This window comes from Urocampus carinirostris, chromosome 11 (genome assembly GCF_059441175.1).
Source record: "Urocampus carinirostris isolate Australia breed hairy pipefish chromosome 11, RoL_Ucar_1.0, whole genome shotgun sequence".
Taxonomy (NCBI): domain Eukaryota; kingdom Metazoa; phylum Chordata; class Actinopteri; order Syngnathiformes; family Syngnathidae; genus Urocampus; species Urocampus carinirostris.
The window spans coordinates 37,919,197-37,937,856 of NC_142359.1; the positions used below are offsets into that span (position 1 = coordinate 37,919,197).

General features: G+C 42.0%; 1 protein-coding gene and 1 long non-coding RNA gene across 8 annotated transcripts in view; one reads left to right on the forward strand and one right to left on the reverse strand.

The window, feature by feature from the left end:
• Window positions 1–18,660, reverse strand: part of ppfia2 (PTPRF interacting protein alpha 2) — a 107,047-nt gene that overhangs the window by 25,412 nt on the left and 62,975 nt on the right. For 6 of the 7 annotated variants that reach the window (XR_015852006.1, XR_015852007.1, XM_088347413.1 and 3 more), the window contains exons 9-22: window positions 18,487–18,621; window positions 15,871–15,954; window positions 15,669–15,800; window positions 15,540–15,602; window positions 14,108–14,199; window positions 13,909–14,041; window positions 13,329–13,549; window positions 11,536–11,785; window positions 8,916–8,945; window positions 8,709–8,839; window positions 7,854–8,032; window positions 7,700–7,790; window positions 2,742–2,823; window positions 241–441 (exon numbers count right to left, since the gene is read on the reverse strand). Coding sequence is in view for 5 of the 7 variants with exons in the window: in XM_088347413.1 (XP_088203539.1) it covers window positions 241–441; window positions 2,742–2,823; window positions 7,700–7,790; window positions 7,854–8,032; window positions 8,709–8,839; window positions 8,916–8,945; window positions 11,536–11,785; window positions 13,329–13,549; window positions 13,909–14,041; window positions 14,108–14,199; window positions 15,540–15,602; window positions 15,669–15,800; window positions 15,871–15,954; window positions 18,487–18,621 (1,824 nt within the window). In the remaining 2 variants the exon portion in view is untranslated. Of the gene's footprint in view, window positions 1–240; window positions 442–2,741; window positions 2,824–6,020; window positions 6,024–7,699; window positions 7,791–7,853; window positions 8,033–8,708; window positions 8,840–8,915; window positions 8,946–11,535; window positions 11,786–13,328; window positions 13,550–13,908; window positions 14,042–14,107; window positions 14,200–15,539; window positions 15,603–15,668; window positions 15,801–15,870; window positions 15,955–18,486; window positions 18,622–18,660 lie in introns of all 7 variants that reach the window. The other variant, XM_088347410.1, reaches the window with a different exon arrangement.
• LOC148357294 (uncharacterized) lies at window positions 1,400–18,610 on the forward strand. Its single transcript, XR_015852008.1, has 5 exons — window positions 1,400–1,632; window positions 13,924–14,026; window positions 14,911–15,028; window positions 17,654–17,769; window positions 18,480–18,610. It is a non-coding gene; the product is annotated as an uncharacterized LOC148357294 (long non-coding RNA).

The following is an 18,660-nucleotide window of genomic DNA, read 5'->3' on the forward strand; positions in this document are numbered from 1 at the left end:
TATTTCACTCATTTCTAATCTACCTGCCCAGCCCCTGTGAGTTTTCTACCATGTGGCCCCCAAGCTAAAATGAGTTTGACACCCCTGGTCTAACATATAAAGTCAAACACTATAGATAGGCTAATGTAATTAGCAATTGTGGAGATCAATCTAAACCTTCACAGTGCAAATGATGTGGCACGGGGCGATGGAGCAACGACACAGAACACACAACCAGACCATTTTATTTGTCAGACTCACGGTTCTGGAGGTGGGTGGCGCCGACGGGCTTGTGAGCGAGACCATCTCCTGGATGGCCAGACGGAGTTTGAGCCTGTGCAGGGGGTTGCTTATTCCAATCTCGCGTTGGATTTCCGTATCAGATAGCGCTGACATAATGGCGCCACTCTTCACGTTGGCACGACAAGCAGCGACATACCAGGCCGGCATGCCCAGCCACAGCTGGAAAGGCGGCACAACCAATCAATGTTAAGCAATGCAGCTTTAAAGATATTCCCAAACAGGTTTTTTTCTTTCAATTAGGCACAGAACATGTCGTGTTCCTCACGAAAAGTATGCAAACATTTTGCCAAATGACCCACGTGCCGGGCAGCACGGCAGCGCAGTGGTTAGCGCGTGTGCTGCACAGTTCTAAGGTCGTGAGATCAAACCTCCTGTGTGGAGTTCGCATGTTCTCCCCGTGCTTGCGTGGGTTTCCTCCGGGCACTCCGGTTTCCTCCCACATTCCAAAGACATGCATTTCAGGTGGATTGGCCCACCCAAATTGTCCCTAGGTGTGAATGAGCGAGCTAATTGTCTGTCCCTGTGTGCCCTGCGACAGGCTGGCAACCAGTTCAGGGTGTCCCTTGCCCGCTGCCCAAAGTTGGCTGGGATGGGCTCCAGCACCCCCACGACCCTACTGGGGATAAGCGGTGCAGATAATGAATGAATGAATGAATGAATGAATGAATGGACCCACGCACCAGGGTACTTGGGAAATTTAGTCTGAAAGTTGACCCATCCGGCTTGTTTCCTGTAGAGCTGTGACATCATTGAAGGAACACAACACTTTCAAAATGGTGAATCCCATTAACGCAACATTTAATGTCAGCTCCGAAACAGACAGGGATTGTAGTGAACAGCAATCACATACTGCTCATATCTGCTTAGACTCTAAGCCTTAGAGGAACTTTGCTTACCCCGTTGCTGGGGGCCCTGTGACTATTTTGTCGGTGTTACGTGCTTCAACCTCCAAAATCTGCCTGGGGTAAGTTTACATGCCGCCTTTACAGCAAGCATTCTTTGTTTGCCTTCACCTCCTTTTATGTAGGAAATTGTGGTTTTTCGTTTGTGTAATTTGCCATGTGTTTAATGGTTTAGCGGCTTCAGTCCCTCCTCATCTCCAAGAGATGGCAGCCTTACCCCATTTTCCAGCTCCGCTCTGCCCAGGTGCTCACCAGGTGCTCTCAGACAATTAGCCACCTCTATCATAAATAGTTCAGGCTCCCACGTTGTTGATTTGTTTTGATTCCTGCTCAAGATATTCACTCACCAAGACAACTAGCTTCTCCTTCTTGGACTTTCTTCCTCAGTTCCCGCCTCCTTCCAAGATAATCTACTCCAAGACCTGCCACCCCAACCTTCATCTTAAAGGTATTCTCAAGTATCCTTTTCAAGAGTCCCCTCTCAAGTCTCACTCCTCAACAGTACTACTTCTCTCTGCCTTATCATTAGTGAAGTATCTTTTGTTTCTTGAATAAAAGCACTTACTGCTATTTGATTACCTCCCCAATTAACATTTCCTAGTGTCCTGCATTTGGGTCAGTCAACATCTCGTGAAAGTGTGTTGTGGTTGGTATAGTTTTTTCCCGCTAGCTCCCGGTTAGCGTCAGGGCTGCCGAGAGCCTTCCTGTTTTGCTCTCTCTCTTGGCGCTCGTTGACTGCCCACAGTGTGATGGCTGCTTGCCGGATTTTGGCTGACTTCCACGTGTTAGCTTGCTAGCCTGGCGTTAGCTCTTGTTTTGCCATATTTCTTGGTTCGTTTAGTCTCGGGGTTTATTGCTATAGCCGTTGCCGCTTTTTGTTGTTGGCTCCAGATTAGCCTGGCTGCTTGCTGAGTGTTTTTTGTCTGCAAGTCACACGTTTTCCCGTTGAGGCTTCAACCGCTTTTTGTTCATTAGTCCCCGTTAACCCATTGGTGGGTTTCCGTGTGTGTGTGGTTTTTTTTGCCAGTTAGCCCCTTTTAAGGTGCTCGCCCTCTGTTGTACCAATACTTCGTCCACCTGCGAAATGACGACTAGGCATTTCCCCCTTGTAACCTCTTTGAATAATTAACATGTAAATCCGTATGGCGATTGGCTTGCTAGGGTGCAGGTGTTCCTCCGATGACATCACCGCTCAAGATGACAAATACATGCTGTCTTTAAGTCAAGCCATATTTATTTGGACAGCCCTTTATCAAAGAAAGCCTCAAAGGGCTGTACAGAGCACAACAACAACAACAAAATATATTTTAAGTTCCAAAGATTGCACACGTAAAATAAGAAAAACAATGAAATGTTGTTTTTAATCACATTTCAATGTAAGCTGTATGAAAAGTACAAAGATGCCTTCAGAAAACATGATCTCAGAAAATAATTGGAATATACCGATGAAATATACATATCTTATGTAAAAAAAAAAACATTTACTATTTTCTCACAATTTGGATGTTTAGGAATTTGAGAATACCTTTAACAAATAGTGTTAATATTTCTGCTCACCTCCAGCCAAGCAACCACGGTGGGTCCGTCCCATTGTGCAAAAGGTAAGCCCTTCCTCCTGGCCTCTTCCAGGAGTTCATGTCTACGTGGGAATATGAGACACATAAACGCATCACATGGAGGCATCGCATTCTCCAACCCCTCTACCCTGCCTCCTGTGGCGACGGTTTTATTTCCCTGGCAGCAAAGGGCAAGTGTTTATGAAATGAAAATGATCTGCATTTATATAGCACTTTTCAAGTCAATGACTTCCCAAAGCACTTTACAATGTGCTCCACATTTCCCAATAGCGGCCCTGTATTGCAGCCATGTAAGACGCTAACCTGCTTATTGGGGGTATTAGGGGTTCAGTGTCATACCCAAGGACACTTTGACATGTAACACGGACGAGCCGGGGTTCGAACTGGGATCCCTTGATCCCAAGACGAGCGCTCTACCTCCTGAGCTACTGCCGCCCCCAATCATCCGTGTTCGCCCACGCGATGGCCGTGGATTCTTTTTAGCAGGGCGACATTTCTAAGAGGACTTTGCAATCGTAAGCACAAATTGCTCCAATTTTACTTCCCCCCCCACTTTGTAAATAATGCATCAACTCGTCACCAAGATGCTCCACTTTTCCCAGCGCATTCTTTTTATCACTTTCCTCCCACACTCTACCGTGAGAGCGCCAAGCGGTGACTCCAACGCTCTTTATAAGAAATTGAGTCCGTGCCTCAAGAATACAATGAACTGTCATTCAAAATGGACAACTCGTCTACTTCCATTGTCAGAAGGAATGTGCTAGATTGCCATGTTTTGTGTTACTAATTTTGATTGGTTTAGTTCGTTGGTATGGCACCTTGATTCAGGAAGTTCTAAAAAGAAGGCCAAAAGCCTTTTCTACAGCTACAGTTTTTTACTATTCAAGCCATGGAAAAAGCTTTGGCTGTAAGTTAACAATTTTATTTGTTGTTTAAGAGCCGTGTCATCTTAAAATTTTATTTTCTACCCCTAAAAAACACAAATGTTTAGAAGCTAGTTGTCTTAGGTTAGCTAATGTAGATGCTAATGTACCTGAAACAGACCTTACTTTCTTTATCCGTCTGTTTGACAAAGTCCACTAAGACTGCAACTAAGTCTTAAAGCAATAAACGGTAGAGAATCCACTTGCTCGGATGTCTGAAGGCTCACTTAATCATTGGATGTTAGCTTCCTGTTGAAATCAAAATGCTTTAAGTAAAATAAACAGAATACTGGTCTTAAAGAATGGCGAAAATTACTCTGGAATGGGCCACTTTTTAAAGACAGCAGCGTTTCTCACATTAGATACGTGATGATGGAATCGGATGATTCCCATGTATTTTACAGCATGGCTTTTTGATATGCTTTTTTTGTGAAATTTCTCATACAGCCTAGCAAATCTTTTATTTGGCTTCTGAGGCTCAACTCTCAAAGTCTCTCTTTCAAAGATCATGCCATCTCAAGCTAACATAGTTTAGTTCCTATTACTTTTATCATATGGCTTTGTGTGAGTTTTTATTGTTATGGGTCTGCACATTATTGGCATGTCTACAAGATTTCAGGTTACTATGTGAAACTTTCTTTTGGGACTGAATTTTCTAAACTATTTAGGGAGCCTAAGAAAGGATTATGTATATTGTCAATTATATTAAAAAAAGGCTGATTTCCTATTGGGGGCTTGATTTTTTTTGCGGGTCTTCTGATTATACATACAAACGTCATGTCCTGCACGGTTGTCATGGCGGCCAGCTGGCCCCACCCATTGACACCGGCTGAGACGCAATGGACTGATTGCTCTTGGAGTACTTAAGCGCATCTTTTGGAACTGCCCGCTGCCAGATCATTGCTTAACCTTGTTGAAAACCTGTTCATGCCTGTTTGATCTGAGTAATGCCTAGATTGTAATTTTGCCTGCCTTTGAACCTGCTTTGTTTTGTTTTTGGTCTGTTTGTGTGTTGAGCAACTTTACTTTCTCAATTAAAGTGACAGATCGTCTACGCAAATGAGTTCCGACTTCCTGCTCCCCGACCCGCTTCGTGACAACAAAGGTGCTTTTGGGCAGAATTTTTGAAAAGACTTTCCCAATTGAAATTGTAATTGCTTCTTTTGTGGGTCCTTTCGTGACAGACACCACATTTCTGGGTTAAACAGGTTTTGGTGCTAATTTTCTTAAAAGATAGAGGCAGCAAGTATCCTAGGAAAAAGTACATGTGCTGACTTTAGCAGGGCTTGTTGAGACTTCATGAATCTTCTCATAACACACACACCTACATCAGTGAAGTTTACATTTTAAACAAAACGAAAACTAAAACTGACCGTTCAAACTATAACTGCTGAATACTTGCGTATTTCTGGGCAGGATTTCTTGAGGGTTTTTTTGCATTGCCATACATTTTTTGTTCCTTTGTGGAACTGGCTTCAGGGGCTGAATTTTCAAATATGTTTATTTTTTTTCGCTTTGAACTGTAAATAATTGGTCTGCATTTATATAGCACTTTTCAAGTCAATGAGGACCTCCCAATGTGCTTTACAATGTGCTTCGCACTTAACCATTCACACACACACTCACACACCTATAGCAGCTTTAGCCATGCGAGGCAACTACCTGCTTATTGGGGGAATTATGGATTCAGTGTCTTGTCCAAGGACACTTCGACATATAACACAGAGGACCCGGGTATTGGACCTGCGACCTCTTGATCTCAAGATGAGTACTTTACCTCCTGAGCTACTGCCGCCCCAAACTTGAACTTGTGCAGTTGATTATTTCCAGCCCACATGCAAGTACAAAGTAATGGATTTTGCATTAAAAAAAAAGAAAAATCACACTATATTGCTAAATGAAAGCACCCCTGAAAGATTTTTAAGAAATAATATCTGGAAATAATAAATGCTCACAGCACAGCATGGAAACCTGTTTCCAAATGCAAGCGCTTTGGTTGGTCTTCCGTCCAGCACATGAGGCCAGCTCATGTTTGCATGTTCAGCTCGGTTCTAACAATGCATGGCGACTGAACATAGCTGGGGAAAGGAAAGTAAGGAAACAGTTATGTAAAAAAATCATATTGTAAATAAAAAACATCCACACACACATAAAGACACAGAAAATTGAAGAGGACGGCATTCCAGGAGTGAAAACCAGATCCAGCTGTCAATCAACTGTAAGAAGAAAGAAGAGGGTGGGGCAAGAAAGAAATGGCGTTCGCGGAGTTGGGGAAAGAGGTAAGACAGGACAGGATGTGTGACGGTGGAGGTCAGCGATGCGTCCTGGCCACTTACCCGCTTTGATAGAGGCGAAGGGAGAAAAGAGAAAAAAAAGTACACACCAGTTAGTCGATGTTTCCATTATCAGCCACCCAAAAAAGACAAATTCATTGCCCGTGCGGTGGTAGAAAGTCAAACACCGCTGCTGCATTTTCCTCAAAATACTCAACAACACAGCAGTTTAAACCTTGAATCTGCATCCCTCATTTCCACCTTTGGGTCCATGTGCAGTCAATCTACTCGTACACAAACCTCCAGTTAAATATGGAAGACAATGAAAAAAAACGACTTTTCCATACCAAGACGACTACGAGCGCACAGAGATGAACCAAGATGCTGAAACAGGAAGTAGAGTGGCAGGCAGCTGGCTGGCATGCAATGTGCGGGTGGGGCCAGGGGATGCAAAAAGGTGGCGATTACGGCTCAGGTCATCTCTGTCCTGGCCGGCGCCACCAAGAAGTCCGTGCAGTGAAACAACATAAGAACAAGGAGGAGCAAGACGGCTACACGGGAGGCAAACGGCATCCATTGTTAGGCACAACAAACACAGACACAAACTCCACTACACTCCAACTACGTTCTTGATTTAATCAAGTCCAAAACGAGCTGGAACTGCTGAAAAGGTCTGTTACAATCCCATAAAGAGGTTGTTTTATCTTGCATTGGACCTCTACAATGTGTGGGTGAAGCTAATGATGTGAAACCCCTCATGGGTGTTGTCAAACCGCTTTGAAGCCAAATGGTTCATTTCTTGCAACTTTGTCAGGCTCTTGAATGTTTTTTTCCGATTCCACTCATACTAAACCAGTGGTTCTCAAAAAGTGGGGAATAAGATGGTCATCTTATTTATGTTGTTACTGTTTTTTTATGTTCAGTTACTTCTTGAATGTGTTTGTTAGTGATCAGAAAAGTGTCTTATAGCTATCTATACTTAACGTGGATTCTTTTGAGAGGCCAAGAACAAATCTCGTATTTATTCGTGTATAACATGCATTTCTTTTTTACTTTAAAAGTGTGGTGCGCATTATACATGAGGTTATGCCCGTTTTTCGCAAAACATTGATTCTAACAAGTTTCAAACCCGGGCCACGGGTTGAACTCTAACCACTGAACCACAAGCGGTATAACCATTTGACCTATGAAAACGCATAATTACACTATCTTTAATCACTGTACCAGAGATGAATGTTCATTTCACATGTTACAGTGAGAATAAATTCTATGCTATTTATATATTGTATTCTAAGTCGTTGTAACATGTGAAACGCACAGATTAATGAATATTCCTTTCCAGTACCGTTTGATGAGGAAAAATCTGCTGCATTTTTATATGTCATCTATTTTATACAACTGGCCATCCAGCGATTAGAGGTTTGGGTTCAAGTTCCTTTCATCCAAAAGCAAAGGTTGAGCTGAGAAAAAGTGAGAATAAACATTATATATATTTAAAAAAGAAAAAAAGAAAAAAGGAAAACATTAGGAGTGCGTTTTACACAAGTGTGCATCACACACAAATAAATTAATGGTCTTCGACAGTTTCTTATGGGCAAAATTTGTGTGAGAGATTCGAAATACGAGGGGCCACTGTATTTGGCAAAGGTTCTTAGATATGATGACAAAATCAAACCAAATTGGCTAATACGTTTTTGGTATCTTGAGAGTTTTTTGTGAGATATCCCAAAGCCTAATCTTACTTTTTTCTCAATCGGCGATCCTTCTCAGCCTGTGTGCCCAGTTTGCTAAGCCCCACGTCCTGGCCCGCTGTGTCCACATCCATCGTGGTCGCTGCAAAAACGGCGGTTACAGAGAACTCTTTTTGTGCGTCTGTGAGTCGGCTGGACCACCAACCTTGTGGATCCACCATGACGTGGCGGTGAGCCAAGTGCGCTAGCCGGCCCTTCTCCTTCTTGCCGAAGAGACGGCCAATGGATGACTTGATGCCTTTCTTCTTTGGCTGCTTGTGTAGGGAATCTTGGCTGCTGGCCAAGCTGCTTGTGGTGCCTTCCGCTTCTAGCGAGGCGGCCATGCTAGAGAAGACCACAGTTGCCGTGATTTCATTGAGAGTAAGGGTAGGCGGTATCCAAATATCAATATTATCAATACTGAGAGAGTACTTGGATCGGATCGATACTATTGTTTCAAAATTGGTACTGTCTTACTATTTTAACTAGCACTATAATAATAAAGTTTGCATTGTAGTTATTTTGACAAAAAAAAAATACTTTTTCTGCCTGGCTTTTATTTTTAATTTTTAGGTAGCGGTAGCTAAGGAGGTAGAGTGCTTGTTTCGGAACCAAGAGATTGCAGGTTCAATTAACCTCTTGAATGACAAAGACTCCTAAGGCAAGACATTGAACCCCTAATGCCCCAGATAAGCAGGTAGCCGCTTGCATGAATGACTCAGCTGAGTGTGTGTGTGTGAACGGGTAAAGTGTGAAGTGCATTGTAAATGACTTTGGGGTGTCTCCTGCGACTGGTTAAAGTGCTACAGAAATTGTTTACCATTTACCATTTGATTATAAACTAACTCAAGGGAGGGGGGGTTCAGTAATTCGATGATCATGAACTACCCAAGAAAAATGTGTGGGTATCGGATTGGTATCTACCCGATACTACCCTGCATTTACGGTACTTGAATTGGGTCGATACATAAAATCCCAATATCGCCCACCCCTTTGGAGAGGCCGGAACGGGATTCCGTACCCTCGGGCGTCATTGTGCGAGGACGCCGGGAGCGTGTGCGTCATGCGGATGTTTCGCGGTGTAGTGGGTGGCGACGTTTCGCATTTGATGGTGGCCTTGTCCTCGCGTCCGTCCTCGTCCACTGCCGCTATCTAGGCCAAACGACACTGATCTGTTAGAACCGAAAAGTTTGTCAAATCCCAACCTGAGCGTAATAATTCTGAGTACCTTTCGTCTGTGCTTCCGTAAATCGCTTGGCTGTTGGGAAACACACACACGAAAACAAAAATGAAGGAAGTAGTACACACCATTGGAGAAAATCTTCAGTTTCTTGGCAGTTTCCTGTATGGAAAAGCTTTAACTTCTTGGAACAAGCATAGTCTTTTTTTATTTTACTGGCCATTATTCAAGTTTAATCACACCCAAAACCGTGATGCTCCAGATACTCAACTAGCTCAAAGGAAAGTCAGTTTTATAACATCTTGTTGCATGAGTTTTTTTCCCAGTCATCCATCAGCCTTCTTAGGCAGTTAGAAAACACTATGTATTTATAAAACACATGAGTGCTGGTTGTTGGAAATGGGCCTCTATACACTTATGTAGATATTGCAATAAAAACAAGACATTTGCAGCTAAAATGGTGATTTACCAAGTTAACAATATATGGGGTGTATTTTAGTTTGATTTTATCTTTATAAAAAAAACAGTGCTTTTTCTTAAAAAATAAGGACATTTCTAAGCAACCCTAAACTTGTGAATGGTAGTGTTTTTAAGTGATTATTAGCTATATTAGCTGGATACTCATATACTCATATAAATACTTCATGATCAAAATTAGCAAAGAACATTACAGTGATGCAAAGATATATATTTGACCAAATAAACCTTCATATAATGTACAGTTCATTCACTTTGCCTTATTTAAGTTATTGTATAGAGATTTGAGGAAATACAAACAGAAACAATATAGAAACGTTTGTTAACTACGGAAGAATGTTTGTATGCACAATCCCCAAAACTGTTTTTAAAATCAAAAATGTTTAAACTTGAAGATATAGTTAAACTCATCCCTATTATTAGCATACAGTATAAACAATGTACTAATCAACTCTTGAAAAATATTCAACAGACGTTTTTCTACAGAGCAAAAACTCATAATCTAAAGGGAAGGTTTACAATTCCTGTACACGCTGAAAAGCCAGTGTGCCACCAGGAAAATTCATAAGTTTATGTAATGCTATAGATCAGGTGTTTCCAACCATTCTGAAAATAGCTCACCAGTGATGGGTTATTGTGATTTTCTCGTAAATTTGATTTTTAATACTGACATGATGTTTTAGTGGTTGACCTAACTTTTAATATTACAACCTGGTACTAACTTAGAAAAATGACATAGAAATAACATCGTAACAGCATAAGTTGTTATTTCAGAAATGTCCTTTGCGCCAAGCTTGAAAATAATATTCTAATCAGACACAAACATTTCTGATACTAGTTCAGTAAAGGTAATGTGTGTATGCATTCGCGCAATCTCGTGGTAAAAAATAACTTATAAGAAAAATACACGAGTTATTAGTGCGTACAACTATTGCATTTAAGAAAGAAATAATAGCAAAATATGAAGGAGGTTTGCGAGTGTCTGATCCTCTCCCCACCGTCCACCTGCGCCTTCTGCTGACCACCACAAAGGTAAGAAATCCTATGCATAATTCTTTTCTTTATCCTTTTTTTTTTTAATTTTTACACGTTCATGTTAGCGTAATCTTTCGTACGGAAGATTACGATAGCCTGGGTTAGCTTCATGTTTACGGTAAACATTCAAGGTTAAGATTCTGGGTGTTGAAACGGAGCCCAACATTCAGGGTGTTGGAACGCAGCTCCCTTTCCAATGAACCGCTCACCACTTGTTGTGGAGACCCAGGTGCTAAATGACCTGTAAATGACCTGATTTTTTTTAATTTTTACACGTTCATGTTAGCGTAATCTTTCGTACTGAAGATTACGATAACGCGAACGTGCGATTAGCCTGGGTTAGCTTTATCTCATCTCATCTCATCTCATTAGCTGCACCGCTTATCCTAAGTAGGGTCGTGGGGGTGCTGGAGCACATTCCAGCAGGCAGTGGGCAGGGGACACCCTGAACTAGTTGCCAGCCAATCGCAGGGCACACAGGGACAGACAACTCGCTCGCTCTTTCACACCTAGGGACAATTTGGACCGGCCAATTTACCTGAAATGCATATCTTTGGAAACCGGAGTGCCCGGAGGAAACCCACGCAAGCACGGGGAGAATATACAAACTCCGCACAGGAAGTCCGGTAGCTGGATTTGAACCCACACAAGAGGTTCCCAAGACCTTAGAACTGTGCCTGCACACACGCTAACCACTGCGCTGCCGTGCTGCCCGGGTTAGCTTTATGTTTACGTTAAACATTCAAGGTAAACATTCAGGGTGTTGGAACGGATTAAAACTATAAATTGTGTCAATGTGTTCAGAAGACCTCCACACAAATTGGTTCGTTTTTGTTAGTTTGCTGGATCCAGTAATTCTGATCAAATTAGAAATGGTCCGTTTTTGATAACATTTGTTTTTAACCAACTTTTACATAGTTGAAAGTCATGTGGGATTTTGTTTAAAATTTAAGCATAAAAAGCAAAAGCAATGGTGTGCGTTTGATATGCAAAACTAAAACAAAAGTGAGAATGAAAGGGAAAACTGGACCTTGTATCCTTCAACTTTCCAGGTAAAAACTTTGACACCTTTGCTTTATAGATGTGAGTATTGACATAAATAAAAAAATGAGCTGTCTAAGCAGTTGGATAATCTCCATGGGGATAAAGTCCATACCAGTGTCATGACACCCATGCGCTCCATGTCCCCGGCGGGGCTTCGGGGGTCCATTTTGGGCGTGGAATGTCCGCTGGGCGGCGAGGAAGAGGCCAAAGAGGATGCGGTGGCAGAGGCGGTGATGGAGGTCCCGTGGTGGTGATGGTGATGCATGCGGGCCAGGTTGAGTCCTTCCAAACTGACGCTAGCCACGCGGCTCTCTATCTCCTCGGCGCGAAGCTCCGTCGATTCCTTCTCCTCCTGTATCAGCCTGTAGGGCGGAAAGAACCCCAACTTGAGTATCGGGGAGAGGATCAGCAATAAACGGGCAGGGGTCTCAAACTCAATCGACTCGCGGGCCGCCGATATTAGGTTCCAAGAAAAGTGGGACCACATTGCATCAAACATTCCACTATTCCCAAATGTCTTTTCTTCTTGAAAAAAAAGAGCTAGAGATTGAAACCAACTGTCATGATTGCTGATTCGGGGCACCTGAGAATGCCCCGTTGGCGCCAACAGCCCTGAGCGCTGATTGGCTCATTGACTCTTTTTAAACCCCCGGCTTCCAAAAGGAATCTGTCAGACCGTTCTGCGAACCTCCGCTTTTGCTAGGCAAGCACCGTACCCTCTGACAATCTCCTGTTCTGTTTTCTCCTGCCTATTACCCGTTGCCGACCTGTTTCTGTACCCGTTTCTATCGTGCTCTTCCGTCCCGGCCATCGACCTGTTATGCCCTGTTTCCTGCCTGATGCTTGTTGCCGACCTTTTTTCTGGACTCGATTACCGCCCTTGCTCCCCTGTCCCGGCTACCGACCAGCTTTCCTGCCACCCACGACTATCCCCGCTCGACACGGAAGTGCATCCTCCGTGTTCCTGCCATCAGCTACCCGTGTCCGATGATCATCGGATCGCCGAAGCAAGCACTGTTCTGTATTTCAATAAAACTGAGTTTAATGAACACTATTGGGTCCTGTCTCAGTTTCTGGCTTGTGACACTAACTGTATTTTGAACGAATAAGAAAATATATAAACTAGTAATAAGTAAATAATCAAAATCAGTCACAAGTCTGTCTTTCCCTCTCTCTTATTTTGTTAGTCTGTTTTTCTCTCTGCCTCTGTCCAACTATCTCTCTCTTTCATTGTACGACTTTCCTCTCTCTGTCTATTTCTCTATCTCTCTGTCCCTTTCTTGCAGCTCCAAAAGTAGAACAAATTATGGTTCAACGGACTTTAGATTGGGCTCTGAAACAGGAAGTGAATTAGGATCAGATTCATCTGCTGCGGACAACAAGGATGTAACATCCTCAGACTACGAGCCCAATCAGACATCCAGAAGCAGAGAGCTTCTAACTAAATCTTTTTGTCTACCGTGAGGTCCGTGACTCTTAATAGTATTTGCTCCAGTCTAGCTCAATCAGAACTCTTCAGTTAAGAGATGAACTATTCTCTTTGTCTCTGTCTCTGTCTCTGTCTCTCTCTCCATTTATGTTGTTCTCTCGGTCTCCCTCTTTTTCTGTCTGTCACGGTCTATCTGCTCCGTCCCATGCTTTTCAATGGCGGTGGCCAGCCAAGAACAATGTTTAAAACACACCGGATGGAAGTCACGTTTTACAAAGTAATGTTTTTGCTTTTAATCCTACACGCACTGTAATTGCAGCTGCATTAACAGTTGAATTTTTTCAAATTTTGAGCCCTGCCTAACTTATTAGCACAGCTCTAGCATTCATGGCAAACTCACATGGTCCGCACTGACGTAAAACTTGCATATTAATGCAAGTGCTTCACCGGCCTCAAGTTTAAGACCCCTGCGTTACCGGATCTCCTTGTTGATGGCGTCAAGCTGCTCCTGGAGCATCATGGCCAAAGTCTGCGCGTCCGAATGTCCTCCGGGCGAGAGAAGGTCCATGGAGCTGAAGAGCGTTTCTCGATCATCGTCATCCATGTCAGATAACTCCGTGTCACTCTCAAAATGGTGGCCACCGCCCACCACTCCCAGTTGCTGCGAGCGCCACTCTTGCTCACCCAAAGACTTGGCCTGATCAACAAATAATGAAACTGAGTTGGTCCGTTGTACTTGATATTTTATGTCCGTGTATATCCAAGTATTTTTAAACTTAATTCCTTGCACTATTTTCAAACTGAAATTGACAGTATTCAGCTTTTCTTAATCTTTTTGGTTCACTCTGGCCCTGAGTATAATACCAGTTCACTTTGATTAAATATTAAATAAGTATTCAATTATTTTTTTTCAATAAATATAAAATAAAACAAAGGTTTTCTTGTTTCTTTGACTGACATGTTTGTTTGTTTCGAATATTATTTTCCTCATTTACTATGTGTATTCTATTTATTCTACAGGACTTTTTGAAAACTACAGCTAATTTTTCTTATCACCTTGGTTTCCCGCAGACCCAATCGTCCTCGCCTGGGCCTCCGGACGACCTTGGCTGAGCGGTAGTGATCCGATTGTGTCTCAGCCAGGGAGCCCAGAGAGAATCGGAGTTCGCCCGAGGTATCCAAGTGAGACCTGGGTAGTACAAATGAATAAATTGGCAACAAGTGCAGTAAAATCCTCCCCCCCAAAAAGTATTACCGTGAGAGAGTGGGCTCAGTGAGGGAACCGGCGCTCAATCTGAACTGGTCCAGCTCCGACCGCAGCTTTTCAATCTCATCGGCCAAATGTGTCTGTGAACCCCCCCACCCCCAAATTAAAATGAGTCATTTTCTACATCACACACTCAGTGTTGGTGCGTTACTGTAAAAATGTATTTAGTTACAGTTACTAGTTACTTCATTGAAAAAGTAATTCAGTTACCCCCTGACTAGTGACATCAAAAAGTATGATACGTTGAAATCAACTATCAAGTTACAAATTGCCATATATATATATATATATACTGTATATACACTTGCATGTAAGCCCACATCGCATACAAGCCAACCCCCTAAAATGTCTCTAAAATAGCCACATACTAAAAGAAATAAAAGAAAATGTGTACACCGACCAATGGAAGCATATTTATTGGCTTGTACAATCTTGAGACCTTGCAACAAACACGCCGATACACTCTATATCCATGTTGTTCCTGGGCTTCAAACCACCACCCTCTCGCACGTTTGGCCTTAACTACAATTTCCATGGATGTATTCTTTCTGGATCATCTGCTGTTTTCTTATACAACAAACTTACTTTCTGCTTCCTGGTTGCTTATTTCTCTAGCTGCCTTAGTCACTTTTAGCTTCAAAGTTAGCAGTATAGGATAGACGTTTTCTTTTTCTACAGGCATGATGTATTGCAAAGATAATTTTATACATACAATTAGCAAAATTCAGCACACTTTTACCGTAAATTCAGTGGCTACGTGCTGACGTTTGCCCCATTGATTTCCCATTTAGATTGGATTTGATTCATGGAAATTCACTTCCATCGGCTGTACCAGGGGAAACCAACAGGCATTACATTACAAAAACAGGAGGATGAGAAACATATATGAAAGTGGGACTTATTGGATGGGTAAGTTGGGGCCTCCTGTCTAGAAGGGTAACGGCACTGGGTCTTTCCCGAATGTTTGTTGTCCCTTTATAAGTCACAACCCTTCTAACGCATTGCTGACAGTTCGCTACTGGTGACACACTACCAAATATTTGCAAATAAACTGACCACATGATGTGGCTTACACGCAAATATATGGAGTAGTGATAAAATCCCCATGAGAAGAAATTTAGCATCCTCGTACTCAAGTTGTACCTCATCAGTAAACATAAACACGCCTACTCATGGAGTGAGTGGCTGGTGGATACGGGGTTTTATGTGATAATGTGAGTGATTCAGGAATAATTCAGGAGTCAGAGAGCACTGTGATGTATGATCTGTATGGAATAATAAGCTAAAACAATGCTGTATCTCACCGTGCAGTAACGACAGTGGAGGTACAATACTGTAATAATAACAATAGAGTATTTGTCACAGAGAACAGTGATTGCCTTCCTTTGTAAAGCTTCAGTCCAACACTGCCAAATCTCACCTTCTCGTGTAACGACTCCTCGTATTGCTTCCTGTATCCTTCTGAGTCTTGAATGAGTAAATTCTGGAAGTACATAAAAATAAATGGGATGAGGAGCTGACGAAGAGAGGAGCAAGCCTTAAGAAGTACCTTCTCTTCTAGTGCCGCCATCCGTTCTTTGAGGTGCAGCTGCAGCCGTTCGTTAGACTCGGTCAGGAGGCGATCCACCGTGTCAGAAAGACGCTTGTTGTGCTCTTCGTTCATCTTCTCCCGCTGGCGAGCCTGCGTGAAGGACACAGAGCAAATTAAGCTCATTCTAAGCGGATGAAGGTCGTTCAGGCGTTGTGCTCACCCGCAGAAGCTCTTGGTTCTTTTCCTCCAGCTGGCATTCCAAGTGGCGCATGCGCTCCTCAATGTTTCCGTGGCGTTCTTCAGCCTGAGAAAGACCGTAAAGTCTTTAATTGGAATTAATTTTTTCAAAGAAATTACTTTTTTAGGGATAAAATAAAATAAAATTTAAAAAAACTACAAATCCTAAAGCAGTGTTTTTCAACCACTCTGCCTTGAGACTTTGTCTAGTGGGCCGCGGGAAATTACCCAATTTGATTTTTTCTTTTTCATGATCATTTAAAAAAATCATGCCAATTCTTTCATCTAGTGAGCAGTCATTTTTATGACTGTAACATTCATCCATACTAGTAGGTGGCTGAACATTCCTGTTTTCTTTTTTTTTTACATACGAATTATATGCACATGTGGTAGCACAGAGGCATACAGTACAGTTATCAACTTATTTTGTGTGATGACACTTTTTAAGATTGCATGGCAAAAAATAAAAAATTCGAAAAAATTCAACCCTCTCTCCCAAAATTGTATTTATTATTTCCTTATTTTACCCCCAAGAAATTAATTCATTTAGAACATAGTAAAAATGATCCAAACTAAAATAATTCTTCCTCATTTTAATTATCACATTTTTTAGGTAAACACGATAAAAGTATAGTAAATCATGAAAAACAGGTTTAACTTATAATATAATTCCAGCAAAATAATTACCCAAAATGACCTTGATTGCTTATTTTGGCACAGTGACCATAAACAATAAGAAACACTTTCATGCTGTCAACTTAAGCTTCATAAAACAGGAAACCGGTGTTGGTAATTAAGTTTTAAATATTTTCTATATTAATAACGTTTTTACCGCTGAGAAGTGCAGAATAACGTACAATGTCCCTGTAGCTTTTAGAATAGAACAGAACAGAATAGAATGTACTTTCATTGGAACATGTAAAATGCAGAACACAATTAAAAGTGCCATACTGATGGTAAGAACACCTAGATAAAATATCAGAGTTTAAAATACAGTGGTACCCCGGTCCTCAACTGCTTCAATGCTCAATCAAATCGGTGTTCGACCCAAAAATGTGCGCACATTTTTTTTTACGAAGGTCGACACGGAATTCGGCACCACGGCGGCGCAGTGGTTAGCGCTTGTGCGGCACAGTTCTAAAGGTCCTCGGAATCTCCTGTGTGGGTTCAAATCCAGCTTACTTACTGTGCGGAGTTTGTATGCTCTCCCCGTGCTTGCGTGGGTTTCCTCCGGGCACTCCGGTTTCCTCCCACATTCCAAAGACATGCATTTCAGGTGCATTGGCCGGTCCAAATTGTCCCTAGGTGTCAATAAGCGAGCGAGTTTTCTGTCCCTGTTGTCTGTCCCTGTGTGCCCTGTGATTGGCTGGCAACCAGTTCAGGGTGTCCCCTGCCCACTGCCCGATGATTGCTAGGATGGGCTCCAGAACCCCCGCAACCCTACTGAGGATAAGCTAATGAGATAATGAGAAACGGAATTCGGTGTCCAACCGAAAATAGCCGAGTCAAAATAGCCGAAAATAGTCGAAGCGAATGAGATAAGGCGCGTAACGAGTGGAGCTGAGTGGAGCCGAGATGCACTCGGCGGCGCGAGTTAGCCTAGCTTTAGCGCCACTTCTATCTGGACCATCAATGAGTGAAGGGGTACGTCATTTTCTTTTCAAAGTTAATTTTTTGCAGGCTTTTGTTGAAAAATATCAGCCGGATGTAACTGTAGCAAACCGTGCAGTGAAGATTTTTAATGACAATGTCATGTTGCACTTTAGAAAAATATTGCAAAAGAGGAAGAAGCAGCTGACAATGGACAGGTTTCTTATTATAAGAGAAGAAGAGGCGAGGCAGTAACATTCCCACACCGATTCCTGCACACCACTGTTCAAAGGTATGTAACCGATACAAAATAGTTTATATTTCTTCTTTTTTATGTTTATTGTATATTATGTACACATTTATAGTCTTTATTGTTGTTTAGATAAACGTTTTCTTTATATTTTAGGTATTTTTTATGGGTGGAACGGATTAAAGTACTTACCATTGTTTCCTATGGGAAAAAAATGTCGCTACTCAACAAAAACAGTACTCAACCAACAACCAGGAACGCATTATGGTTGAGGACCGAGGTACCACTGTAATAAGTTGAGGGTAATTGCATAAAATAAGTATCATTAAATAAAAATGGGAAAAAAAAAAAATAACAAATGGAAAAAGTGAAAAAAAGAACTGAATCATCCCTTGTCAATATTTGAAAAATGTAGATTTAGATTAAATGTATGGGTTCCTTAGGGGTATTCCCTTCCACCAACTGTACCGGGGGTAAACAAAAGACATTATATTACACACACAAAAAAAACGTAGAATGAAAAACATAGAGAATTATACATTAAAGGGTAAAACAGTAAGACCTAAGACGTAAGACCTAAATAAAATGTATTAGACAAAGGGTACAGACAGCGCTGTCACAGCAGAACGAGCTCCATTACATTTTTAAAAATTGCCGTCTAAATTTCCAATTTGGATCAAAACATTTTAATCAAACATTGTTGCCTTCTTCATCCACTTAAATTACATTTTGAGTACTGACACACTTTATAGGTTTGACCTTGGTGAGCGCGGCAATCCTCTGAGCCAGCTCGGCCTCCACTTCAGGTAGAGTCTCGGCCTTGCGCATAGTTTGCTGGAGCTTCTGCTCTGCCAATTCAAGCCTCTCTTGCAGCTGCCGGTTCTTCTCCTCCATCTGGGAAGGTGGAACGTATTAAAAGGGCCATGAAATGGA